Source organism: Seriola aureovittata, chromosome 12 (genome assembly GCF_021018895.1).
Source record: "Seriola aureovittata isolate HTS-2021-v1 ecotype China chromosome 12, ASM2101889v1, whole genome shotgun sequence".
In the NCBI taxonomy this organism is placed as follows: Eukaryota; Metazoa; Chordata; class Actinopteri; order Carangiformes; family Carangidae; genus Seriola; species Seriola aureovittata.
The window spans coordinates 2310316-2337526 of record NC_079375.1 but is presented as its reverse complement, the minus strand read 5'-3'; the positions used below and the strand labels follow the sequence as shown (position 1 = coordinate 2337526).

General features: G+C 40.3%; 2 protein-coding genes across 2 annotated transcripts in view; both read right to left on the bottom strand.

The window, feature by feature from the left end:
* Nucleotides 1-753: 753 nt before the first annotated feature.
* cavin4a (caveolae associated protein 4a) lies at nt 754-14480 on the bottom strand. The gene is made up of 2 exons (XM_056391411.1): nt 13858-14480; nt 754-3885 (listed from the first exon to the last, which is right to left on the bottom strand). Exons 1-2 carry the CDS (start codon nt 14263-14265, stop codon nt 3304-3306), a joined length of 990 nt encoding a protein of 329 aa, XP_056247386.1. The 5' UTR covers nt 14266-14480; the 3' UTR covers nt 754-3303.
* Nucleotides 14481-18087: 3607 nt separating this feature from the next.
* The window catches only part of tmeff1a (transmembrane protein with EGF-like and two follistatin-like domains 1a), a 96718-nt gene continuing 87594 nt past the window's right edge, over nt 18088-27211 (bottom strand). The window contains exons 8-10 of the mRNA XM_056391405.1: nt 23944-24067; nt 23178-23339; nt 18088-21860 (exon numbers count right to left, since the gene is read on the bottom strand). Of these exons, the coding sequence (XP_056247380.1) occupies nt 21776-21860; nt 23178-23339; nt 23944-24067 (371 nt within the window). The 3' untranslated portion in view covers nt 18088-21775. The remainder of the gene's footprint in view (nt 21861-23177; nt 23340-23943; nt 24068-27211) is intronic.

Here is a 27211-nt window from a genome sequence, read left to right as displayed (position 1 = left end):
AAAAAAAAAAAAACCCATCAATGCTTTTTATTTTGTCTTGATTTTTAATGAGAAGACAGATGAGCCTTAAATAAAATCCTCCAAACTTGAGAAAAAACAATTCCACCTCACCCAAATTATGCTAAATATTATACTAATAAAATACTGAAGCCTGATCACCTTATGAGCAACACACACCGGTAAACTCCAGTAGCATCTCGACCTATGACATCGTTTGTTAATGGTCGTCAGATCATCAGATTGGCCCATCACAGCTACTGTACCTCTTCTGTCTCTGTGATGTGGCTCATGTCTCGTTGTGTTCACTGTCAGTGACACCATAAAGCATCCTGGTAAAATCCATTTGCATGTCTTTGTGATTAGGTGGCGCTGGAAGTCACAACTCCTGTAGCTGAGGAGCTAACCTCTAAGTAGTACGGTAGTACTAACTGTTAGCACAAAGCAAAGCTGCGTGGCTAACTCCTTTGCTAACTGGACTAAAAGTTTATTTGTATTTGAGCCATTGACTCATTTGCGGAGCAGGTTTATATAAAGTTGGAGGATGACAGTGTCGACAGTGCAAATTAGCATGTTGAACGTCAGAATGAAAACATTGTACGACGAACAAATCCGTTAATTCCACTGATTCAGCTGCAGTGAAATTCAGGGATTTTTGAGATGTAAAAGAAAAAGTCCCCCAAAAAAGCCCAATATTTTTCCACACATTGTCCTTGAAAAGATGTTGTTTTTTTTCATAATGTTGCTACATACTCGTTGAGGTTTCATGAGAACTTTATTTATACAAAAACAAAACATCATGATTAATATCTGGTACTGCTCGTACAGCACAGGCCCAAACAACACACAGGTCTTCAATCAATCAGCTGATTTTCACGTGAAAGATGACTGTATAAACAAAACACAACCTGGAACCTGAGCTGTGACCCAAAATGAAAAAAAAATGAAACATGAGTAAGAAATGAGACCTTGTTCAAAATGTTCAAACCAAATACTATAAACCTAATTGCATCAAATCCACTCCGCAGCAGCAATACAGCAATATAAATACAGTCATGAGTTAAAAGCTATACAGGAAGTATACCTTTCAGAATAAGACGCTGTACTACTGTATAATGGCAGCGCTAGAAAAGCAAAGCTTCTACAGACAATAGCAGGATCCGACTGAAACTGCTGTGACCCTGATAAAAGCTGTGATCTCACTAATCACTGCTCTAGAATAAATAAATAAATGAAACTCTGAATATCAAGCAGCAAAACTGGAAAAAAAAAACATTCATACACTAAAAAGCAGCAGTGCAGAAAAAACTTTAAAGCCACTAACAGCAGAGCTCAGACCACCTTCAATCCACTACACTATCACCACTAGGAGTAATTAGTTTGTCTGAGCAAACAAAGATCAGCTTTGTGCCTCCATGAGTTGTGTTACTGTTTGATAGGTTTTAAAGCTGGTTAATACATGTGCTGCTCAGTTCGACTTAAAGTTGCACTGGACAAAGATTTTTTTTTGTCAAATGTTGATGTTAAAACACAAAACTCTATTTAAAATTCTTCTGGAGATCCTCAAGTTAAAAAACAAACAAACAAATATTTCAGGATGAAGTTTGGTGAAATGAGTCATATGATGTTTTGATATTGAATATTTCACTATAGAGCCGGGATGTGATGATATAAAATAAATATTTGACGTTAAATGTTTGTCAGGAATTTAAAAAATCGATGTAAATTTTTAAGACATTTTATGCCTTTAGTAGATTCATTCATTCTTGTCATTGCAAAGTTATTTACTATCTTATCTTATTCTATCTTTGATTTTATTTTACTAATTTTTATGCCTCAGAGCTGCTGCCACTCAGAGCTGGTGCCATATAGTTTTTAGGTTGTCCATATGTCCATCTCATTCTTGTAGGCACGATATCTTGTAAACGCCTTGATGGTATTTCTTCAAATGTGGCACAAATGTCCACTTCAATGTGGAGGATGATGACGAACTGAATAGATTCTGATGGTCAAAGGTCGAGGTCACGGAGACCTTGCAAAATGCAATTTTGTCCTTGTGTACGTCATACTTCCCGTAACGCATTGAAGGAATTTCTTCAAATTTGGACTCAAATTAGATTTTAGGGGGCAAAGGTCAAAGGTCTAGGTCAGTTTGACCTCACAAAACAGTTTTTAGCCATTACTCAAGATTTCACATCAATTATGACAAAGTTTCACACAAATGGTTCATATTTTCTATGACTCAGGATAAACAGGGATGTAACCTGAAACTAGTCTGAGTGGAGGAGGCAGACGACCATGAGGAGGTGATTCTAGTTATTCTTTCTCTGGCCTTGATGGTCCTACTTCAGTTGTGTTTTGTTCTGTACCGGACTACCCCCGATAAATCCTACATTACCCCGATACATCCTACAGCTGGTTCAGACTTGTGGCTCCAAAAAGCTGGCATCTAACCATGACCGGCTCTCCTCCTGTCGCACTGCCACAGTTCAGCTCGTCAGTGTTTATTTATCCCACATGACATGAACTCATTACATTTTACTGATGTCGGATTTCCAGTGAAATCTCTTTACCTGGTGCAGTTTTAACGTGTCCCTCAGCCATCACCACAGAGTTCACTCTAACTTCAGCTCCTTCTACTCCTACTGCTTTGGCGTACAGAAACCAGTCTGACGTTGAATCCGTGTTATTCTTCTTCTTCTCTCCCCACCAGGCTTCTCAGAGACCAGCTGAGGCCTGCACGGACCACTTTCACCTCCATGCTTTTTGGCAGTATGTACGACATTATATGTACATCCAGATAAAAGATCAAGACACAGACTTCACATCAACATTCATCAGCCTTTTGCCGTCTTCCTTCTTGGGCCATCTTGTGCAAATTAACCTCATCTGGTTACTAATAACAACACAACTTGTTAACAATCTCACATCTCTTGAAATTTGGACTCACAAATTAGTCAAACTCCTTTTTATCTAAAACCCTGAACCTCAATTCTTCTTAGTGCATCACAAATAAACTTTCTCACATTTGTGTCTGAGTTTGTATCAGATCAAGAGGTTTGAATTATGTAACTGTTAAAAACTGTCACACGTAACATTTAATGGAGTAACCTGATTTAATAAATATCATGTAGTAATTTACCCATCTCAATAACTTCTTCTGTTTTAAAACATTCAAACCAATTAAAATGTGCATCCTTTTTGTCGACCAATCACAGACCTTCTCTCTAAATCTTCCAAAAGTGTCCCGCCTTCTCTTCATATCAGCGCTGTCCTATCACATCCGATTTACTTCCTGTAATCCTCCTATCCTATCCGGGTGGCGCTGGACTCCTCCACAGGCCCCTCCCTCTTGGTTTCCAGGCCGACCTCGGTGTAGGTGACCCCCGGGGACGGCACCGGTGACTCCTCGGCCCGACCCTGGGTGTGGAGCTCGGGGTCGGCCTCAGCACCCTCCTGGCCTTCGCCGACGGCTCTCTCCTTCTTCAGCTTGATGCGGAAGGTCTCTTTGTTCGGAGCCTTCTTGGCGATGTTCTCCTTCAGCCGTTCGCCGGACTGCTTCAGCCGCTCACCGGCCTGGTGCATCTTCTCCCTCCGCTCGGGCGGCATCACCTTCTCACCCAGGTGGTGGAACTTGGTGCCCAGGTTGTCTTTGGTTTTGCTCATGTTCTCCTTGGAGAATGCGGCCTTCAGGGTCTCCGTGCTCTTCACGACCGATTTCTTGAGGCGAGCGGCTCGTGAGGAGTCGGTCTCCTCCACGCTCAGGTACTCTTCATCTGAGGAGAGGTCGGCGGGGATGTCGTAGGAGTCGGGATCAATCTCCAGTCCGTCCAAGCCGGTTCCTTTAGGAGACTTAGTGACGGCCACTGATGGGATCTCCGTCTCACCCTACAGATGAGAAAACAGATTGAACAGCAGTTTTAGTAACTGTTGTTTGCAGGTATCCATGGAAGAGCCGACTGGGAAATCAGGACTTCTAAAAAAAAGGTCAGAAAGAAACAACAAAGGCCTCTGAGCATGGATGGACAGTAAAACCTACCCTTAGACTGTTAACCATTTACTGTTTATACCATTTACATCTCCTGTTGTATTAGGCCATGATGGGCAATGCTCCAAACCAATGATCACGGCTGTTTTATGGTAAGATTTTTACACCCTTTTCTGATGAACTAGGTTGAATCATCAGGATTTTAAAGGTCCATATAGTCTAAAGGTAGATGACCATGTGTTGTTTGATTATAGATCAGGTCTAGGTTCTATATTAATACTGTGAAAGTATCAAAGCCTCAGTCCACAGAGAAATGCACACAGCCTGTATTCAGAAACTGAGCCTTAAAACCAGCTGTCAGGACTTCTTGTAACTTTGTGATGTCACAACAAAACAGTCACCACCCTCAGCCATGCCCCAAGCCCCGCCCACCGGGACCCACCATCCGACCTTGCAGGATTTGGTTTCTCTGAGTGTCTACCTGAAATCTACTATATTTTTATTGGATCACTCAGAAAACACCAGAAAGTCAGCTCAACTCAGAGCCTCCTCTCTTCTGATTGGCTCACTGACCTGTTGTTACAAGAGCTCCAGAGAGAATCCTGAGAGAGGAGATGTAAAACTACATTCAGATGGTTTTTGGTTCTTAAAACCAGAAATATATCTTCTTATGGATCAACACTTCAAATAAAACACAGGAGAAGAGGGAAATGTGGAGTTTTAATTGCAGGATTAGCCTAAAACAGAAATATGTGTTTATAAAGTTTGACGATAGATTTTACTACAGTGGATATTTTTTCCAATACGTCTTGCAATATGAGAAAATCCCTTGCACTTAATGCAAGAACCATGACCAGAGGCGTCTTTTTAGGCTTCAAATCTGTTTTCTTATGTCTTAAAGGGGAGAACACATTATTTCAAGGTTGTTAGCTCTGGCGCTAATTGTGGTCACAGCAGATAAACAGCTCCAATGAGCTTCTTTTGTTGTGTTACAGATTTGAAGCAGAAACCAGATACAAACAAACAGCTGCTATAAAATGAGCTGAAGTGTAAATACTGGATTTAATGTGGATGTAACTTCGGCCAGCTTTGGTGAATTTACAGCCATCAGTTTGTTGACTCGTCTGTGGGTCTTTTCATCAACCAGGACACATCCTAGAATTACAAAGTTGGAGGCCAACATGAATGATTTTTCCCACTCAGCTGCTCCTAATTACGATCTAAAGGATATGACGTGAATGTAGTGTAAGTGCAGAGCTGTATTGATTCGGTATTGAGCCGAGAGCACTGCCAAAACGTGTCTGAGCCAGACGCATTGTTGCTGAACGTGTCCTGTTAAGACACTGACTGAGGACTGAAGAAGCTGCTGCTGCTGTGGAGCCTAGACAACACAATGAACTTAAAGGCCTTGCACACCTGTAGTCCAGGTGTTTCTACTCCTTCACTACGTTGAATGAAGCTGCTGACCTAATATCATTTCGGTCAGTCAAGTTACCTGAAAACACCTGGACATGCAAAGCCATTCATTTCACCCATTAAAGGAATACTCTGACATTTAGGGCAGCTTCCTCCCTGCTTTTACTCTTAATATTAAGCTAGGCTAAACACGTACTGGCCCTGTATCTGTACTGGACGCATGAAGATGAAACTGATATCCATCTGAAACAGATCTGACTCTGGAGAAGATCAAGATCAAGAGAACAGGATCTTCCCATTAAAGACGTTTTTTGCTGGATTTCTAATCTTTCTAATCTAAACTCTGAATCTGAATCCTCTTGCTTCTTGTTTGCTCTTTAAAGATTTTGCGGCTGCACTTGCACAAACCCTCCCAGACCTAGAAAACCAATACCACCATCTTCTCATCTGTCTCTTCTGTGCATTAGGAATAAATAACTATGCTTCTCGTTGAGATGATGGAAGCTCAGATGGAAAACATGATATTCCTTTGAGATGCTCGGTCAGACCCGACCTGCGAACACACCAGCCATCTTAATGAGATCAAGTTGTTCTATTTTGGGGAGAAGTAACTGAGACTCATTCAGCCAGGAAGCCACTGGCAGCAACGACACCTGTAACTCAAGACAGGTGGTATAATAATAATAATAATAATTATAATGGCATCGTCTGGTTTTAGCAGCGGGGGTCGTGATGATCTGGCCACCACTTTGTTTAGACTGAAATATCTCAACAGCTATTGGCTTGATTGTGAGGAAATGTGGTTCGTGCATTTACAGATTAGCTGGTGCATTTCTATGTCTGAGTCTTGGAATACACATACACATTTATATATATATATATATATATATATATATATATGTGTGTGTGTGTGTGTGTATACACACATTTTAAAAGATGAGATTGCATTTTGTCTTTCATAAAATACACCAAACCTTTATTTTATCATTTCAAAAAAAGCAGGACTGGCATACGTTCCCTGACGACCAACAGAAACAAACCAGCTCCAGGAGGAACCTGCTCCACCTGCTGCGCCCTACAGGTGACTTTGGATGTGAAAGCCAATTAATCCTAATTAAGCTGCGGCCACCTGCAACGATCACACTCATTAATCAGGGAGGAGTCATCAGAGCACGTCCAGACACTGAATGACACAATAATTACAGCGGCAGCGAATGTGGGTCGATGCCTGTATTAATAACCTCGGGGGGTGGTGGTGATGCAGGGGGAGAGAGAGAGAGAGAGAGAGGCTCAAGACCTGAACTATCATCATATGTACGACACTGAGATCTGAAACTAATTCAGTAATTATGTTAATACACACACACATTAACCATCCCAGAGTTTTCAAAGGTTCCACATACTGCAGCGATACTGAGGTTCATTTTTACTAGCTAAGTAAGTTTTAAAGGAACTTTTGATATATTGGGTTAAAAAAACTTAGTTTTCCAGTTGAGGAGTTTTCATGTTTGGGTGTGGCTACAGCCAGCAACTAGTTAGCTTAGTTTAGCACAAAGACTGGAAACAGTGGGAAACAGCTAGCCTGGGTCTGGGTAAATGTAACATAATTCATTGTTCCACCGCCTCCTGAGAAAATATTCAGTGCGAACCACTTCACTTTTGGGAATTATGTTTTTAATTTATCATATAAAACTGTAATGTGAAATGTAAAACCCGCAGTAATTCTTTACAGTCACAGCAGAAAATATTCAAGTAGCTGTACGGTTTTCTCAGGTTATTATTTTTTTTTTATCATACTAAGACTAAATAGTTGGCTTTTTTTTGTCTGTTCGTTGGATTAAAAAAATTAATTCAAGAATAAATTTAAATATTAATTAATTATCATTATTATTCATTATCAATTTAGAGAGAGCGGTCTAAGATATGGAACATGACTCAGACGCACTTGTTGTTCAATGCCCAATTGTGACTTTTGAAGTTAAAGGCATTGATTAAGTGCGTCCCAGCCAGGTTCATCACTTTTTAGTGTCCCCTGGAAACACTTCATGTTGTGTTGTGTTGCATAGACCTTTCCTTTTACAGTAATTTACAGCTAAATTAAATGACCAGCTAATTTTTAGGAAATTATGAAGGAATTTCCAGTTAATTATCTGGAGAATACAGGACCATGTGTTTCTGCAGAGATGCAGGATGTTGTCCAGTGTTACAGCAATGTTCTCTGGGTGACCTCTTGTTTTAATCGTGTGTTTGCCTGCAGACATTTGAAGTCATAACTCGTCATTGCTCAGCCTCCCTCGTTGCCACACAGCAGAAATATAATAAACTAAAACCCATTAACTTATCTAAAATTGCACATTGTCCTCTGATGTCCGGTGTTGAGAACAACAGCGGAGGTGGAGTGGCCCTGGGAGTGTGAACCAGCAGCCATTTATCTTTTTCTTATTACTGCCCAACTGTCCCAGCCTTCATTATTCAGCCGTTGGCGACGACTGTCTCTAACAAACCGCTTGTTGCTTCCTGTTAAACGACTGCAGCTGAAGCTCTATATTAGGAGATGAACGGAGGCCTCAGAATAACCGACAGCACATCAGTCATGAGGAAACTCAACACCGCAACTGTCTCCTCTGCAGGCAGGACAGAGAGAAAGCCAGAGCCGCCCGGGACCAGACTCAACTAAACCTGGACACTGTAAGGTGTGGACCAGCAGACACAGGGAGTATCTACTGTGCACATACTTTAAGAAACATTTTAAGTAGTAAAAATCTTTTAGAAGATGGATATCAGTTATACTTCTGTGTCCAGTGCGAAGGGAGGTCCAGGATGTGTTTAGCCTAAGGTGTCCAGATCTGAAATGAAAACCGGAGACAATATATCATTAAAATATCCAATGTTTTTACCGATGAAATAATAAAGGGGGATTGTCCCGGTTTCATGTATTTTGTTGTACTGTAATAAACTAAGGTGAAGGCTGACTGATAAAATGACGACTCCCTACCTTTGAAGGAGTCGTGAAGTACTATTGTCTATCTATTGCTCAATTATTTATATTCCTTTAGTTTGTAAGGGTCCAAAGGTCAAAAGAATGAAAAGCATTTTAATAAGAGGTTGTGAATATTGTTGTGTGAACTCCATTACAGACAGTCAGGGGACTTCTTCACTTTTTCCAACATAAACATTTATTTTTTCAAGTTCTGGCTGAGGGGCTTTGACTATGTTTGTTTTTGTTAGTTTACTGACCAGTTATGAACTCCTAACCAATGAGTGAGCCAGCTAACCTTTTCTCTGCCAAGAGACAACAACAAAAAAAAGATGGTCTTAGCTTCACTTCTGACCAAAAGAAGTGCAACGCTAGACGTTTGGCTTTAATTCATAGTTTAAAATAGGGATAGGAAAATCATGGCTTATTTTGTTAAGTCAGCATTCCATTACTTTGGCTTATTGGATTCCCTGCTCAGTAACCACGGTAACTGATACCACTGAACTTAGCAGCTCAGCTGGCTAACTGTCAATCTTAGTTTTTCAATGTATTTCCAATGGCCAGAAACAGAATCCCAAAAGACAGTTCCATCAAGTATCTTTTTGCACTCACATCACTTTTTTCATGTCTGTGTTCGGAAACTAGGGTCGATGGATGGATTATTAGCATGATCAATGTGGTGATTATTGCCCTGTTACCTACATTGGTTAATGTATAATATAGGCTAACATAGATTATAATATAGACTGCAGTTGGCAATATACAATTAATTAAATACTTATTGCCTTTATTCTGATTGCAACAGTGAGAGAAAGGATGACGTGAAAGAAGTGCCACGGGGCGGACTCAAACCTGTGGTTATGAGTTAACACTGATAATATGCACTCTGCCAGGTGAGCTATCAGAGCGCTGTACAGCTGACTTTACCTGAAAAAGGTGATTATACAGTGTATTTTCTCAAACAGAGCAGATCAGTTACTGCTCACTGACGAACTTCTCCAGTCCACTTGTAGCTGTAACTGGTTGGGTTTTACTTGACATTACATTATTCATGTATTATACAGGACGGGTGGAAACTCTAATCAGCAGGCTTTGCTCCGCTGCTGAGAAGAAGACGGTTCTTTTTTTCCTGTCTTTTTGTGACATGATCTTCTCTTTGACACTGTCTGTGCTTGCACATAATGCAGCTTGTTCAAACGTGGTTTGAGTTAATGTTGATGAGGCTCGGCTTAATTAATGGAGCGGCGTGAGCTTGAAGTGAAAGTCGATGTTAATTCTAACCAGGCTTTTTCAAGTAAGCGCAGATTTCCTGAGCAACGTTGATGGAATACCCCCCCGGTCACCCTAAGCTTAAAACTGCTAGCCTAGCCTTCCAACAACTCGGAAGTTGTCTGACTTTTCATTTGGTGAATAGCAAATATTTGAGCCTCTCCAATTTTACTCCTCATAAGATTCATCTCATCGTAACAGACATGGACATTCTGCAGGACATAGACCAAAGGGGTCCCCTTAGGGGGGTGCTGCAGAGCTGAATGGGAGAGAATGGGGGTCCATAGTCCAGTCAAATCTTAACATATAGCCCCGAAACATATATTGATTTAAGTGTGGCTTACTCTTCATTATGTCTGATGTCCACCTAGTTATTATCCATATCAGAACTTGCCTAAGAATCTTCATGTTTTTAAGTTTTCAGTTTCAGTATCACATTCATCCAGTGACAGCTTTCTGTACATTGTTGGCTACACCGCAAACAGGAGTTGCTAACAGCTAATTCAGCTCAATGACAAAAGACCACAGAGCATTTTAGCCTCTTTTAGCTTATAGTTTTTGTTTGGCAGTAGATTTACTGTCAGGTTCAGTCTAAACCTGCCTGCTCAGTACAGGTAGAGCAGACACACACAGGTAGAGTCCAGCTGGTGAAGACAGTGGAACATCTGCCAGCTGAAAGAGACAGATATTTCCCTCAGGAGCTGGATGGTGAGGAGCCAAAAAGAGAGTGAATATTGGATTTACATTCATCAGGTGGACACAAACATGACTCCGGTGGAATGATCATGTTGTTCTGGATGTGGAGGTCGGCAGCTGTTTGATGATATAACAGCTATAGGTGGGTTATGTACAGTATATGCTTGTTCCACTGCTCCCTACTGGCCAAAGAAATCAGTTCCTTCAGTTTCATTTGCCTTGTTTTATATATATTTACACTGCATTAAATTACATTATTTTGTCTTAGTTTGTCTGGCATTATCATAGTTGTATCTTACAGTATCTTCAGGCAGTGCTTGCAGCAGCAGGTTAGGCTGACCAAACAACCCCCCCACCATCTTTACATTGACCCCTGTGATAAGCTGCTATGTCAGACCCTGATTCTGGTTGACAGCAGTTTATAGCGTGTCCCTGCTGGCGGAGGGGGAGAATGCTGTGATCCCAGAATAAGTCTCTCTCTCTGTCACGGATCCACAGCAGCTGTTAGCGGCACATAGCGCTCCGGTTACTATTCTGAAGTCTGGACATTAACGAGGACAGCATCAAGTACTGACTGCTGAACTTATATCTGCAGGGAGCTTATCCCTGATCCATAATAGCATCAAGGTTTCTATTCAGTAAGAGTCAGGGTTAGTTTCATTGCCGTAATGGCCTGGATGTTGGAAGAAATGAATGAAAATGCTGATTAAATTTCTTAACGACTGAAAAGATTAGAGGCACAAACTATAAGATTTTATTGTTGTCAGTAGACAACTGAAAAAAGAATCCATACACCACATCCAGTATTGGTCTTCCACTCTCTTTAAAACTGTCACCATCTTCAAATTCCACTATTTTACCGATTAACCGTGGTTTGATTAAGATATTTCAGAGAAATATTAAGGGTAAATTAAAATTAAGTATTTTTATGGATTATTTAATTAAAGGGCAAAATTTCCTTAAAAGTGAGATTGAAAAAAGGTTATGCTATTTAGTAAATTCTAATGGAATTTTACTGCCTAAAAATCCCTTAAATCCTGGGGATAATCCATTCAAACCTCTCTAATTTATCATAACCCATTAATTAATCCATTTATTAACCTCACATTTGTGATGAATCCCTGCACTTCTTTAAAGGTACGGATTACGGGGCACTTGGAATGTTATTTTGTAAATTTAAAAATAAAACCTGCTTAACCTATGCAGAAAAATCCATTATTTAGATGAATACGTTTGATGTGTTTTTAGATGCAAATTAATAATTAAGGTCATTGTAAGGGACTGTTGTTGAATGCTGGGATGCGCACAGCTAAATAAATCATTGCAGTGTCACCAGAAATACACTGTATACATTGTACAAATCAAGATATTTTGTTCTTGCTGAACCAGGTAGGCGTCCCATTTCTTCATACTAATAATTCGTACCCTCTAATAGTCCATCATTATCTCTAAATTATGATCTTAATCATCTCAATTCAGAAAAATTATATTCCTGAATTTTCATTTGTTCCCTTAAATTAATAAACCTATGTCTCCGCTGATTAACTTTCTTTACTAGCGACTTTATATTTTGGATATAGTAGAACGTCAACATTATATTTGACATGGTGGAGAAAGTGTTGCCCTTCACAGGAGAGAAGAGTCAGAGCACAGTTCAGTACTTAACAGGAAATTATCATTTTATGAAAGAAGAAAGAAGTGCAGACCTCAACCAAGGCAAATGTTAAACAACATGCACCAGACTTCAGAACAAACATTTCAAATTCCTAGTAAATGATCCGGATCTGCCCCAAAATGAAACGGGTTCGTCGCCGGCCCGTGCCCCATCCCTCCGCCAAGTTCCGTTCAAATTGGCTCAGTACTTTTAGCATAATCCTGCTGATTAACAAACAGACCTCCTTGGCGGAGGTAATAAGGATACCGACAGTGACGCAGGACATGCAACATGTGAGTATGATGTCAACTGAAGTGGTTTGGACACAGGGTTTTTCGTACAAAGCTTCATTACCAGATGAATTTGTAATTAGCCTGCAGCCATGTACAGTGTCTCTGATCACCATTAAAGTACTCTGAGTTCACACAAATGTCTTTTTCTGTCTGTCATCTGACGAGCCGCTCGCACAGAAAATCCCACAGAACTCCAATTTAATGCTGTTATAAAGTCTGTCCATCTCTTTAGCAATGACTTCTTCAACGCAACCGCCTCAGAGTGTTCTCCCTCTCTCTGCATCACATGTCTGTTTGGAGACACGACCTTGCACGACTCGGAGGGGAAGATTTGTTTAATGCAAATGTTTCTGCTTTCCAGGCTTGTGATTTCTAAAAGCAATTAACTGGCTGCGTTCCTCCAAATTTGAGAGTTCGTCGGAGTGTTTCAGATTACCACTGAAACTCTGAAGTGAATCGTCTTGTTTTCATGCGTCTCACCTGACCTGATTAAAGTCATTTGATGAAAGTGTGCCCTCTCAGCGTAATGAGGATACTTTTACTATAAATTGCCAGTGTTACGGAGTCGATGGGTCTTAAGTGTTTGAAATGAAACCGCCCTTCATTTCCTCACATCCCCCACTCTCGCTGCGGCCACCGCTTAATGAATTGAGCCAGAGTTCATTTGAGTTAAGATCTCGCTGCTTGGCAGGGAGTTTGTATCGCCTGAGGGAATGAATCTATTTTACTTTTGATACTTAACCTAATTATGCTCCAGTTCTTCGTAAACGGAAACCTGGACTGGACCTTGGATCTGATAATCCAGAGTGGAGCTGCTCTGCCTCGACTTCTGAGATTCTCTCTTCTCTCTTAAGATTAAAGCATGTAATTGAGAGGGATGGAGTCCTAAAGAAAACGCTGGTTGTTTGTCCATTGTAGCAACCTCTAAAAATGTTATGTAAATTTCCAAGAGCGTGGCCTATAAGTCTTTTTTATCTGTACAAAGCTCCACGTTGCATTGTATTTAGTGAGGCATCACAGGTTGCATGTGTTTATGCCTGGTGACCACAAGATGCAAAATTGTGCAAGAATTCACAAGCAAAAAACAAAGAAAGAAAAGGATCAAACCATAATTTAATGCAGTGGGAATGTTTTATCTTTTTCAAGTCATTAGAATGATCTCACCAAATTCATATTGGAATATATCAAATATAATTTTTTGATTAATCATACTAGAAAAATTATGAAATTATCCTTTAAGCTCATTGAGCCCAAACAGAGGTCTTCAAATTGTTTGTTTTTGTCCTAAGCACAAAACAAGTCGGAATAACAATGGCTACTTTTACATAATTACTGTACTGTACGTATAATCATCAGTGTGCCTCTTTGCTCATTTGTGTTATTTGTCTAGTAAAGTTCTGTCCAAACATCAGTTTTTCTAGTTACAACACTAGTAAATCCAAGCACCTTGGTACCTCCAGTTTATTGGCCCTGATTCTATCTCTTACATCTACAAACTCCTTCAGAACCCAGATAGTTCTGGTGTACAACATTTTTACTCATCAGCTGCATCCAAACCTCTGCTCACCTGATAGATGACGACCCGGAACTTGTTGCGGGTGAGCAGCTCATCCTGTGTGGATTCAACCTTCTTGACCCGTACGTTCTGCTTCTCAACGCGCGTCCGGACCTCCTTGACATTGGCGCTGACTTTGCGGGTCTTCTGCAGGAGCTTTTCCACCGTGCCGCTGGTGTCAGTGTGGTCCTTGGCCAGCTTCAGGACATCGCCCTGGATGGTCTTGATGTTGTTCTCCAGTTCCAGCTGACGTTCTTCCATGCGCTGCTGGCAGGACTGGACGTTGTCGATGATGCCAGCCACACGCTCCAGCAGCGACAGGATGGTCAGGGCGCTGATGGGGTTTCCAGCCTCATCCTCCACCCCAATGATCTCCAGCTTCTCCTGGACGCCCGCCGTGCGATACTTGTGCTGATCCATTGCACTGTTTCGATGTAAAAAAAAAATGTAATTTCTTGATTCAAATTTGTTTGAAAGTTGCTTGAAATTAGCAGACGTGTCGTTTAGTTTGGGGAGGGGGACCAGAACTGTTGGGGTTACCAGCAGGGAGACTGGAGAGTGGCAACACCCAACCGCTGTGACCCAAACTCAGGTCTGGGGACAGGGGAGAAGGGAAACTCCACCTACCGCCTTTAAAAAAGGCTTCAGGATCCAAAGGGAACCTGAATTCAGCCCTCATCTGGATGTGGGCCAGGCGATACATTCAGAGGGGAGCGCCAGTACTCACACGAAACCCCCCCCCCCAGCTAAAAATAAAAACTCTCTGTAAGGCGACACTCGGACATTTGGGGAAGAAGCAAAGCAGGAGGAGGATGGAAATCCCCACCAGAGTCCTGCTCTGCTTTGTTAGACCCACGCACATTGATTCATAATTTTCCGTTATTTACTCACATGTTCATGCTAGCAGCTGCGAAACATGTACATCACCAGCGGCTTAGGAGTCACTCTCATTCGCTCTGCAGTGACAGATGCAAAGACGCCACAGTTGTCTGGTCTGATTACACTGTGCTGGAATGTTTTCGGGGATTAAACATTGCAGCTTTGCCCTTTTTACTTTCCCTTTGGGAGCAGAGTCCAAACATTGACTGAGACTGAGATCTGAAGCTCTTTATAGAGACGACTGTGTGAGGACTGTCAGAGTGACACTATTTTAACACTCACTCGTCTGAATAATTTATTTATCCTGAGCACAAGTTATTTGCTAAGTGTACAGTACACATCTCAAGTATTTAGTATTTAGTGGAGTGATTCATTGTTGGTCTTTAGCTCAGTTTGACTGCATGACACGGAAGTCATGAACTTGCTTTGTCATCTATTAATAAGAATGTGTTATAAAATGTGTGTTGGCCATAAATACACACATTGATGTGTTAAAAATATCACACTTACAGCTGCCCCCCTAAATTCTGAGAGGATTAGCTTTCCTGACTTCCTTGCACGTAAGGGGTCAGCCTCAAAGGAGGTGGAGGGTCGGGTTAGCTTAAGTGCTTTTAGAAAGTGCAGCAAAATAACATTTTGACAATAAGCCAATAAAACAGGCGACTTTCTGTAGTTTGAGTCTATTTGGCCCCAAACAGCCAATGAACTGAGCGTACAAACATCAGCCCAACCCAATCCAACATCTGCTAAACACATGCTAAACGTCACAGTGTCAGTCAGCCAACGCTGGGTTTTGACGTCAACCTGATTTTCATTTCCAACTAGAAACGTCTTTCTGTCATTACAGTGATGTCCTGTGCCAGCTGGGAGCGATATTGCATATTTTTAGCCTTTAAGCCTTTAGTTAGCCGATGTTAGTGGCTAATGCAACAGGTAATGCAACATTTTATTTGCCTTGACATTAGCCTTGTTTTTCCAGCAATGTGTTTTAATTGCATATGGAACAGTGTTCACAGTTGGGTGATGTCTTCAATTTAGCACTTACTTGATGGCATCAATGTTCATATTAAGCACTGATTATAGTCAAATCAGACCAAACACAGTTTAAAAGCAAAGTCTTACTTTGAGATAATGAGGATTCATCTATAAATGAAGAGGAGGTTGAAGTTATTGTGTGTTTTACTTTACTTTTCTTTAATATCCTGTAGTGTAACTGTCCTATTTTCATTAACTGAAACCACAGTGTTTTTATTTTCTGTTTCTGCTCTGACTGCAGTTAAATAGAATTATTTTTTAGTTCAGTTTTTCACACTTACTCTTCCTGGATTTATCTCTGTATTCAGTGCTGTTCAGTTTCACATTCATCCCGACATTTCCTGTCTTTGAGGGAGCCACTACTTCAGTATCAGGGACTTCTATTACATGAATGAATGTTGGATCTTGATGGGTGTTTTATTTAATTATACATTTTTTATAGTGTGATGGTTTGGAGTCGCTGAATCTGTTCGACTGAAGCCAGCAGCTGCTTTTGCCCCTGAACACTCCCCCACAAACACCCACCCACCACCTCCGCTCTATAACTCTATATTTATCTGGGGCAGCGTGGCTGAGGCCCTGCCCCCGGCAGTAATGTACGACACGTCACGTGGAGAGGCGGTGACCTCTACTCTGATTCTGACTTCTGCAGACGAGCAGTTTTTAATAACGTGGAGCATCACTTAATGACTCAGCCCCTCCTCTCTGACAGGTGGGTGGGGGCTGATAATGATGACATGGCCACATTCACCCTCACCTGTCCTCATTTTCAAACCCCCACAGATTATCTAGGTGGGGTAGATATTAGAAGCATTTAATTGCACACATGATTAAAAGACTATGGAACGTTACGGAACAGTTCCATGTTATGTTTCAGAACTAATAAAACCTACTCATATCTACATTAAACAGATGGGGGCTGGACGTTTGGTGGCGTAGTGACCACTTGCAGGGTTAGTGGTGAGCTAGTCTCGCACAAAACGTTTTGGGTTGTGTCAAGTTCCTTAAACCAACCACCACCATGTTTGCCGGCGCTAAGGTAACTGGGGAAGAATACAGAGAGAAACAACTATTTTCTATGTAAGGTGAAAGTGACTTTCCAGAATTTCTTCCACTGATGGAACCACATTTTCCATCTAAAAAAGGCCTCAGACAAAGAAAGAGATGAGACCAGAGCACAGGAGGACTGGCCATGGGGACTAACTGCTCAAATCCCAGTCAGCTGGTGGACCACCAAAACATCCATAAAGTCCAAGGCTGATTTCTTTCCCAGTTCAACCTTGGGGGGAGGGAGGTGGCTGACAAAGCATTTGTTTTGGTCTGAAATGCTAATGATGTAGTGCGACATCTAGTGGCAGTGACGACCGCTTACAGAACAATCGTTTCGTGAAAACGAAGCTCTCTGAGCTAACAAGATTGCTAACAGTCAGTTAGTAAACTGATTAAGTTCACAGTTTGTTTCTACTCTGACAGAGGAGGTAAAAGAAAAATGAGCGATGCAACAGAGCTAATAAGCTACGATAGCTTGCTTTGGACTGTCCACCTCTCCGTCTGTTCAAAAGTTAGCGTGCTATTGGTCAGCTGTGTGTCAGTGTTCACCAAAGCTTTTACAGCTGTTATTCCTGATGTGTTCAGGCCGTATTAGGGAGTGCTGTAGTAGATGCTGCTTTGTCTCAGAATATGGATAGTAAACCCTGACATGTTTATCATTTTCAGAAACACTGTTGAAACTAAGGCTTTCATCAGTCCACTGTGTGGAAGTTACAATGCAAGAAATATCAAATATAAATAACATAATATTACATATTCAGTCTTTGTAGAAACCTCAAAACTGTTAACTTTACACTATTTAAAGATCATAAGATAAAATTTGTACTTTTGTCACCTGCAAACCTGTAACGTTTACAGTTCACATGCTTTTTCTAAAGGGACTGATGTCCTTGAATGTTACAGATGGATTTCTTGTAAACAGTGCACTGTCAACATTGGAAGATAGTGTGTACTGTATAATGTTAGTATTTAGTATGGAATTAGGGCATAGAGTCTCTGTAGAGGAAAAACACAACAGTCCTTTGTCTGCGTGAACTGAACTGACTGATCGTACGGGTCACCTTAACAATTTGTGTTTCTGCAGTAATACACACACACACACACACACACACACACACACACATGCAATGTCTGTGAACAAAACATTATCAATCACAGGAAGTGGAATACGTTGTAAAATGAGAGCAAGAACAGTGAAACACAAGGAAAACAAACCTATCCGGACTCAGACGGACAAAAAAAGACACGCATGAATGAAATGACACATCTGCGCAGTGGTCTACTTTAAAAAAACATTTCCTTTTTTATTTTGTCAGAGACCAAAAATAGCCTCTCAAAGTCTACATGCAGAATATTAACATGTCAAACACTTTCTAGTCACATTTAGAGAAGTTACGGCTGCGATGGTCGACAACAAGGAGAAACACGTTGCTCAGCGGAGGGTAGGGGTGGAGGGGGAGGGCGGCTCATCTACGACCTGTAGACACTACAGAAAAACTCCTGTGACAGAAAATAAAAACTACAAACACACAGAGAAGACTAACCTCCCTCAGCACAGCCTCAGAGTTTCATCTTCCACAGATACAGAAAGGAAAGCAGCGTTCGGGAAATCTGAATCAGGACCTTCCATTGCAGGTAAATTGCTTTACAGGGGCAAGTATACTCTGTCAGAAGTGCTTTTTGGATGGTCAAATAACTTTGGAAATCCCCTTCCCTCAAACACCCTTCTGATGTTGGATTGGGAGGTGACTGTCTCTGATCACTTCTGTATCTTTCTGAAACCGATTGTTCGACATTGACACAAGGTTAGAAAGTTTGACATTCTCTCTTTAGCTTTCACTTTTCATGCGATCGACCAAGGCTATCTACTTAATTAGCTATCCTGCTAGCTAAACTTAGCATGACTTCGGTTTTTTTTACTGATAATGGTAGAGCTATCAAGCTTGCATCCAGCCAGCTGTGGTTGAGGACTGATGCTATTGGCTATATTTTCTGGCATCAGTGAACCAAGTGGGAACCACCTGGCCCCTATCTAGTTTATTCCGGCCAGTTGTAGCTATACTTTGGATGTCCAGACAGTGAATTACAGCGGCCAGTCTGCGAACTACTTTGGAAAGTGAGCTTACAGTAATATATTAGCTACCTAGGTACATGCTAGCTTGTCACCAGACTGGTGCTACACAGCTAATACAGTGGCTTCTTCCATTTAGACTCCTCGGCTCTCCGTTACCTTGAAGGTCAGCATTCGATTCTGTTCCAAACTTTCGATGCTGGTGTGAATGAACCCTCAGGCCACTGTAGGTTCGAGACTTTTTTGCTCCGACTTCCTGTTTATTATTTCCACAACTGCTCATCACTGTCTTTAAGTTCTTTTTCTCTTCTTGCAGTTTCAGTTGTAGTTGTTTAAGTTGCTCAGTGATGTAAATGGAAGCAGAGTTAATGCATAGATAATTGGTGGCAAGATGATACAGTGGTTGGTTCTGTCGCCTCAAGGTTCTGGGTTCATGTTGTCCAAAGACATGCAGGTTAATTGGTGACTTTAAATTGACCCTAAGTGTGAATGAGGGTGAATGGTTGTTTTATCTCTATATCTCAGCCCTGTGATAGACTGGCGACTTGTGCAAGTGTTCCCCACCTCTCACCCAATGTCAGATGGGATTGGCTCCAGCCCCCCTCAAAGGATAAGCAGTACACCTAATGGATGGATAATTGCCCTTGAAAGTCCTGATTCAGAATATACTGCTCACCTGTCTTCACCGCACACGAGACAAAACAGAACATTTAAACATTTTGTTTGTGGAATTTAGGAGCGTTCAAGTTATTGGAACAAATCAACTTTGAATATTTTGATGCCTGGTAAAGATATGGCATTAATAGACTTTCATGAAGAGAATCGGCTATCTAATGTGACATGAACAGGTGAGATTGGGGTTAAAATACTGCTGGAAAACACTGTGACAGTTTGACTTTGTAAGTGCAGTCAGCTTCTGCTCTCAGATACCAAACTCTACTGAGTAAGATAGGATGTCTCTGACCTCCCCAATACTGAACATGACAAATACAGTGTACAGTTGCACTCGTGAAGGAACTGAAGGATCCATTTACATAAACTTAAACCTGTCAAGGCGTCATCGCTGGACGCTACTAGAAGGTTTCCTTAGTGATTGACCTTGCAATGATTGGTTTGTTGTGAGACATTAATTGTATCCTCAAAAAAAAGTTGATACAGAGCAACCGTGCTGAGGTGGGAGGGAGGTGGAATTTATACATCAACACAGTTCAGTTATCAGTTTCAGACAGTTTGCAAAGACATGATGGGACTTTGATATAAAACTTATAACTCGACATAAAGAGTATAACAACAGGTTGTGTTACAGTGAAGTCAAGGACACAAGGGAACAACACAGAAAAGGCATTTTCATTCCTTGGAAGTACAGTGTCCATCGAGAGACCAAATCTGCTGTATGTTTTCTTGTCTGGCTGCCTTTTCTAAATACAGTATTTGTCTGTTATCTCTGCTTAATGCTACGACTTCCTAAGCCATTACGCTCAGAGACGTTAGCTACGACTTGTATCTGATTGCATGTTCATACCAGAAAGAGATGCGGTCTTAAATATTGCCCATAGGATTATTATCGTGAGGGATTCTCTGTGCTTGGAATGTCTCACAGAGAAGCAAATGCAAAATTAAGACAAACAAAAGAAAGAAAAAACGAGACAACATTTTTCTCTCACATTCATAGAAAAGCCTCGATTGCAGCCATCATCCAGCAACCAAAACTTCTTCCTGTTACATGAAAAGTATCACTACAAGTTTTACCTCAGTTCCTTCCTTTACAATCCTCTGAATTCAGATTTCGGAACGGAGATGGCAAAAAAACATTCCCGCCTCTGAGCGTTACAATCGACACAAATCTGTTCCTCATTAAAGCAAAAGTGGTTTTTGGGAGAATGTACGCCGAGATTTTCCCACCATCAAAGTGTTTTTGTTCTTTCTCCTGATAAAGACAACAGACTGATTTTAAACTATTACACATTCCTTTTCGTTAACACAGATAAAACACCTCCCACTCAGTCTCCTCCCTTCTTCTGTCCGACTTTGGGTTTTCCTCCACCGTCGCCGGATCTCTGCGGCTCTGAGACGGAGGAGGCGTCGAAGCCGTCAGCTTTTCTTTTTAAAAAGTTTAAAACTACACCACGGTACACAGTTTTCACAAGTCATGCGAATATACAGGAACTAGAATTTAGAAAGCAATGTTTTAAAATAAAAGTTAACATATAAACCTTGAGTAAAAACTACTTTGAAGAAAATAATAATTATAATAATAATAATAAATTATTAGCTTGTTTAAACACAGTGAAGTCTTTACACAGAATTTCATACCAAAGAATAAGTGTAAACATATCTATATCACCGGCTGGCCCCTTCTCACCTCCTACAAAAATGGACAAAAAATTTAAAACAAACTGCATTTGGTGATCAGCTGCACATTATTAGTAAAAAGTGAAACAGAGAGGGGCATAAAAGTAATCATTTTCAATAAATAGCACATTCCAGAGGAGCAGACATTACTCTGTTAGCCAGTTCACCAAAGGTACCATATTCATAAAGCATTCAACGAAACCTCTAATGAAGCAGTTAAAGTAATTAAGACATTACACATGGTAACAATGTAAAGTGACAGTGGGTTCTGTCGATTCAGCTTCTTCTTCTTGGTCTTGCGGCCAAAACAAACAAACAAAAAAAAACCAAAAAAAAAACAGAATGCACAAATAAATGCGCAACAATTCCATTCAAAGCAGAAAGGAGAGAAAATAAGGCCCCTTAAATAAATATTCTCATTCTTCTTTTTTTTAATGGTTTCCCAGGAGAAAAAATAAACGAATACCACACATCTACTTTTAAAAAATGGCATTCCCACGCCGTAAGAAAAAACTTATCAAAAAGAACCCCCGACACACACGGCTATACCATCCTGGAGTTAGTGTCCGAGGAAAAGTGTCCGAGGTTTTGTTTTTGCCGGCGACCTCTGTTGTTTTTTGGACATTTCCTAAAGAGATGGAGAGAAACATTTATTTTATTTAATAACATTTATTTATTTTCACTGACAGAAATTTTTATATCGTCTTCCTTTCAAGACTTTTTTACTGGTGACTGTAAACTTTTTTCTGTTTCCTTCCACAGCTGTCCTTTTTGAATCATATATAAATTAGATGAACAACTGCCTGAGAAAACATCTGGTTCTTTGATAAAAAGCTAAAAGGTACAATCATATGAGGACATACAGTAAAAACTGAAGGACGGAAGCCAACTACAACTCCCAAGGTGCATTATGTCCAATCACCAAGTGGGAAATTCTGCTGCAAATGAGCTAAAGATTACACTGTAAATACAATCTGCATTTTCAATTAATTTACTCTCTAGCTTAATTTTAGACAAATTCCCATAGAATGGCTTCTATTCAGCCACCTTTGCAGCAGGCTCATGGGTATTGTAGTATTTGGACCCATCCACCAAACTAAAGTAAAATAACTAACAGAGGGGGAAATTACTTCTGCTGTCAGAAGATCTTCACACTAAGATTAGAAATATATGGTGAATTTATCAAAGCAACACCAATTTAAGGCATGAGGACCCACTTGCCAGTCGGTCACATGGGGTGCCCCCGGTGGTCTAATGGTTAAGGTGCATTAATGTGCCTAATATGCATTAAGGGATTATCATCAAGTATTATACTGTGTTATTATGTATTTAAAGGTATTTTTTTGCAGGTTAACAGCGTGGATTAAAACCACTGTGGTGGAGAACACAATCCGTCCTTTCATCATTTCAGCTCAAAAGGATTAAAACTCTTCTGAATTCTGTCTCTGCTGTTTTCAGTGACAATATAATATTTTAATGTTGTGCCTGAAATTAACTTTGTAATATCTGTAATTTAAATATTATATATATACATACATACATATATATATATATATATATATATTATTTATATAATAACTATAAGCCATTAATTCATCCATTAGTTAATTCCTCTGATGTTAATTTGTCAGTTTTAGAGATTTTTACCCCTTAAAAAGTAACAGACAGAAAACGATTTAAAATCCCCTTTGTTTATGATAAGACATTATTTTATCCTTTAATGGACCCCAGACCTGTGATAGACCTGGTACATACTTTAACAATGAGTAGGAATAACTTATATTCATTCAGAGTTAAAAATATTTCAAACCAAACCTTTATAACGTTATAAATATAAATAAGTGGATTTCATGTTCCCCTTCAAACCTACTTTATTTGGAAATTGAGGCCTTTTGAAATTAAGCTTGTCTTAAAGTATTTAGCTTTTAGTGGATGCCATTTTTACCTTGTGATGCACATCACCACGGCGACGATGATGGCAATTTGCACGGCGCCGATGATGGCGGCGATGAGGACGTAGTGCAGTTTCTGTCCACTGGGGACCACGTAGAGGATGTTGAAGTCCTGCGGTTCATCGCACTGTGTACCTTTGTAGCCTGAGTCACATCTGAGGAAAACAGGGAGAGATCAATGAAATGACTGAACACACCTGTCGTAGAAACTTTAAACCTGAACCTCAACCTGAACCAGAATAACGAGAGGCCCCAGACAAGAGGTGTGAATGCACCATAATGCACGGGCAGATACAGAAGTATATTAGCTGTATTCTTTTTAGTTTATACTGAAAATGATATTTGAGTTAAAAAAATCTGAATTGTATTCAGAAACTGAGCCTTAAAACCAGCCGTCAGGACTTCTGGAACTTTGTGATGTCACAACGAAGCAGTCACCACCCTCAGCCATACCCCAAGCCCCAAGCCCCACCCAGTGTTTTCTGAGTGTTTACCTGAAATCTGCTATATTTCTATTGGATCCCTCAGAAAACAGTCAGCCAATCAGAAGAGAGGATCAGAGCCTCCTCTCTTCTCATTGGCTCACCGACCTGTTGTTACTAGAGCTCCAGACAGAAGCCTGAGAGAGGAGATGTAAAACTACACTGAGATGGTTTTTGGTTCTTTGGGTTACATCTTCATACGGATCAACACTTCAGATAAAACACAAGAGAAGAGGAAAATATAGAGCTTTAATTAGTAACAGGATCACTGACAGACCTGCAGGTGGCCATGTTGTACTTGATCTCACATTTCCCGTGAACACAGAAGCCAGCGTAGCTGTCGGCGCAGGGGATAGGCATACCGGCGTAGAAACCATCACCATGATCCAGACCTGTGGTTTCTGAACAGGTCGAAGGGGAAAAAAAACACGACAAATAAAAAACATGAGGATATGACACAGGTGATAGTAATGATTTACATATATATATATATATATATATATATATATATACTGTATATGAATTAAAAAAATTAAAAATTTACCACCTTTTTCATTGACTTTTCCGTCCTAAACTCTTGATGCAACTTTCTTTTGGTTGTTTTTGAATTTTTTTGTGGTTTTCTACTTCTCTGTCCTTATTTTCTAATAAATCATAACATTAGACATTGAATTCATGTCCCTATCTTGGTGAGGATAATATATATACAAATATATATATATATATATATATATATATATATATACACACACAAGTTTTTATAAATATGTTGTTTTATATAAGATTGAAATGTCATTTGGATGTCAAAATTTGGTTAAATGATAAAATATTTCTTTTTATTTGCTGAATCATTGTCATCCTGTGTCAGCTGCTGTATGAGGGGATAAATTATAAAATACAACTGCTTTGCACATTACGGGATTCTTCAATCACAGAGTTGTCTCTCTTCACTATAATTCACTGCAGCATGAGAGAAACAGCCGACAAAGCAATCTGCACTGCTCATTAAATGACTGATCTGCGATGTACAAAAGTCACATTAACATAAAAAAAGCTTTTAATAACAAACCCTGGGTTGGGGTCTTAAAGTTCACTGTTGGGGAACATTTACGACTTCAGTTGTTACACTTTGTGGATTTATGAGCTTGAAATATTTAATAAAACCTTTTTAGATCATCAGGAATATGAGAAGGCCGATTATGAAGAAGAGTTTAATTGGTTTCACAAGCGCAAGAGCTTCACTATTTATCCACCGTCAGTATCTTATATATTGAGTAAAGAAGATCAGACGAACCAAAGTGTAATGATGAGTTTTTTTACTGTTCACACAGGTTGATTTTCAGCTGCAGCGGTGTTAACCAGACCATTACTTATTACTTATTACAACCTATCGTTGTTTACTCACAGAACACAGAGGATACACCTGCAGGAACATGACACCTTCACTGTGATGTCGCAATTACAAGATTCAGCAAATGAGTCATTTTAACATCCTGGGAATCTGTCAGGTACAAACCTCCCTGAGAGAAACACATTAATGATCATTATTTATCTAACTTTTCTAATGGCAGATGATTGTAATGTTACACAGAGGAAATCCAGCAACATCTATGTTTTCTTTATCAAAGTCGATTTTATTTGGGGTATTTTTTTTGCTATTTTTTTTTTAAGACAAACTGTCATTTCATCACACATATTTGGTCAGAAATTTTCTTCATACATTTTATTTTCTTGTGTTAGTTTGATGAACAAACATCAACCTCCAGGACTGAAAAATGAAGCCAACACTGAAGAAACCAAAAGCTGCAGTTCCTCTAACGACCACTAGAGTCTGGCTCCAACAGTGAGTCAGTCCCCAAAGACTCCCATGTTTAAATGTCCAACTTTACAGCAGAAATAAATGTGTTGATGATTGACATGTTGATGATTTATCATTTCAACATGCATCCAGACTTTATTCTTTTTTTAACTACAACTGTCTTCATCTACCCATAATCCTTTGTGTTTTAGTGTTTGCTTGGACATTTGTTTGACATAACGTCCCTCAGCCTCACAGTGATCATGAATTACAGGTAAGATGTTGAGTTTTGGATTCTAATGTGGCAATTCATTTAATTAATTTCCCTTTTTAATGTGTGTTTTTCTTCTAATTATGACAGTAAATTAATCAATGGAATGGAAATACTTTACCAGTGTGTATGGTATCTGACTTTTATTAGATTAATTCTTATGGAGACATTATACATCTTCCACATGAATCCACTACAGCTGAAATCCACAATTTCTCCATGTTTTTAACCTTTTTAAACATTTTCTGAGCAGGTTTTCTCTACAGTCCTTGGGAAGCTTGAGTGACAGAAACATGAAGTAAATGTTAAATGTTGGGGGGTGGTGTCACTGTCATCATGCTCCAACCAGAGGAGGAAACGCCACGGATAAACGGATGTGAACACTGCAGCTTTTGAACGCAACCTTCCTCAGCTCTTCTGTCTCACAGTGTTATAGTCAGACGTGCTGCTGTGACCTTCGCTGTTTGTGATGTTGACAATGCAGCAGTTTAATCTGATCCTTCTATTGTCCGTCTCTGAGTCCAAGTGGAAACTCAGAGTGAAGTAAGTGACGGAGCCCCCCCCCCCCATCGATGTTTCAGTCGATGATATGAATGCACTGAGCGAGCTGCAGATAATAAAACCCTCCGGATTCTGTTTCATCTCCTCTTTGATCTCCAGACTCAATGTTTGCATCGTGCAGCTGGATGGGGAACGCTCTGCTAATCTGTGTGTTTATTTGTGGGAAATTACAGCGTCTCAGTTTAAAGGATGGTGAACTCACAATATTGTCAGTGGCAGCACCCCCCCCCCCCGTGAGCACATTACTGTGTATTAAGGAGATTTTCATCAAATTTCATCCTTCACTTATTGCTCCTCAGCAGGTTCACATGGAGGTTAACAGACTGCTGAGAGGCCATAGGAAGTTTCACCATCAGCTGCATTAAAGTCGGAGGAGCAGATTTACAATGCAGTTACATAATCGGAGTGAAAATGAACACAAAGTCTCACTGGTCGTTTACGTGCCGAGAGATTTTTGTTACTGCCATGTTAGCAGTGCAGCTCCTGGCTCGCGGTCCAGATCCTCAGGAGGATTTGTAATAACTTGGTTGATCGTCTGACCTCTCATCCAGCCTGAATGACTATATCAAAATAATCTCCTTTCCTAACCACTTCTCCTCGACTTCAATGGAAAATGTCATGAATGGTCAAAGAAAGCTGTGAAGGAGAACGCATCAGGACTTAGCAAAAGAGAATCCGATTGTACTGGGTCGCCATTGCTTGGGTTCTGCTGTTGCAGAACACTGTTCTTGGGATCCGTTCATTTTCTTCATTTGTCCCCATAAACTCGTCCAAGTTGCTGTTAAAATAGATCTTTAACGACTGTTTAAATGACAAACAGTCCTCAAACCTGAACGACCACACTGGACGTTTTTTCCAACCCTCTGATACGACCCATAGAAGCGTCTCCTGAAATAACGCCCGTACTGGACCTGC